Raw genomic sequence first — 1,009 nt, 5'->3', positions numbered from 1 at the left:
TCATTTTCAACAGTAACATCAATAGGTTCCAGTTGAATAGTACGATGTTTTCTAGTATTATATTTGTGTATCAAATCTTCCAATATATCAATCCACTTATAATTTCCACGAGTCGTGAATTGACGCCACATATTATTCCTAAGCGTTCGATTAAAACGTTCGCATATTGATGCCTTCAAGTTGCTGAATGTTGAGTACATGTTGATGCTTTTACGTTTCATAAGTTCTTAAAATTCTTTATTGTAAAATTCTTTGCCTTGGTCAATATGCAGATTTTCTGGTACACGTTCTTGTTCAAATATAGATTTCATTGCACTAGTGACATCACTGCCACTTTTACTTTTAATCGGTACAGCCCAAGCATACTTTGAAAAAATATCTATGACAGTTAGCAGATATTTGTTTCCTTTATTAACTGTTGCATAAGGAATCATTTCAACTAGATCAGCTTGCCAAGTTTCATCAAGTGCTCGTATGTCAACATGACGACGTTGATAATTTCTTCGTGCTGGTCTGTGCAGCTCATACGCTATTACTGATTTTTTGTCCTCCATTGTCAACAAAAATTTTAGCTTCCAGTTCTTTTATTCTATGTGTATTTCTATTGATTAATTCTTTCCGTGACTTTATACGTTTCATTATAACTTTCAATTCTTGATTTTCTTTTCTTAAAAGCGTCACAATAGAGTCCAGTATTGCCATTTGATAGTGCAAGTGTGAAATGATCTCTGACTGATCATTCCTCATCCTATTATACAATAGAGACAGCTCTTTGTGTACAAGATCACGTGTAAATTTGACAGTTGCTGCATCATTATCTTCAGCAGGTTTGCTAACATGACACAGTCTCTTGCTCTTTACATCATACTGTCCGTCAACAGTTACTTGAAATTCTCGTCCAGATGGTCCTGGTGGTCAACTGATTGCCGCACCAGTTGGTAGCGAACGTCCAAATATATCGATACTCATTTTTGCTCTTTTGACTTCAACAGTTGGCGAGTAAATGACA

General features: G+C 35.5%; 1 protein-coding gene across 1 annotated transcript; it reads right to left on the bottom strand.

Annotated features, from left to right (window-relative positions):
- Positions 1–227: 227 nt before the first annotated feature.
- Positions 228–554, bottom strand: LOC128668460 (uncharacterized). The gene has a single exon (XM_053741528.1). The coding sequence runs from the start codon at positions 552–554 to the stop codon at positions 228–230; it is 327 nt and encodes a 108-aa protein (XP_053597503.1).
- Between the last annotated feature and the right edge of the window lie 455 nt (positions 555–1,009).

Source organism: Microplitis demolitor, chromosome 8 (genome assembly GCF_026212275.2).
Source record: "Microplitis demolitor isolate Queensland-Clemson2020A chromosome 8, iyMicDemo2.1a, whole genome shotgun sequence".
NCBI lineage: Eukaryota > Metazoa > Arthropoda > Insecta > Hymenoptera > Braconidae > Microplitis > Microplitis demolitor.
Note: the sequence above shows the minus strand (reverse complement) of the source record. Positions and strands in the feature narration are given on the sequence as shown.

Bases quoted from the DNA above. Each gene is read 5' to 3' on its own strand.
- LOC128668460 (XM_053741528.1), bottom strand. From the start codon at position 554: ATGGAGGACAAAAAATCAGTAATAGCGTATGAGCTGCACAGACCAGCA.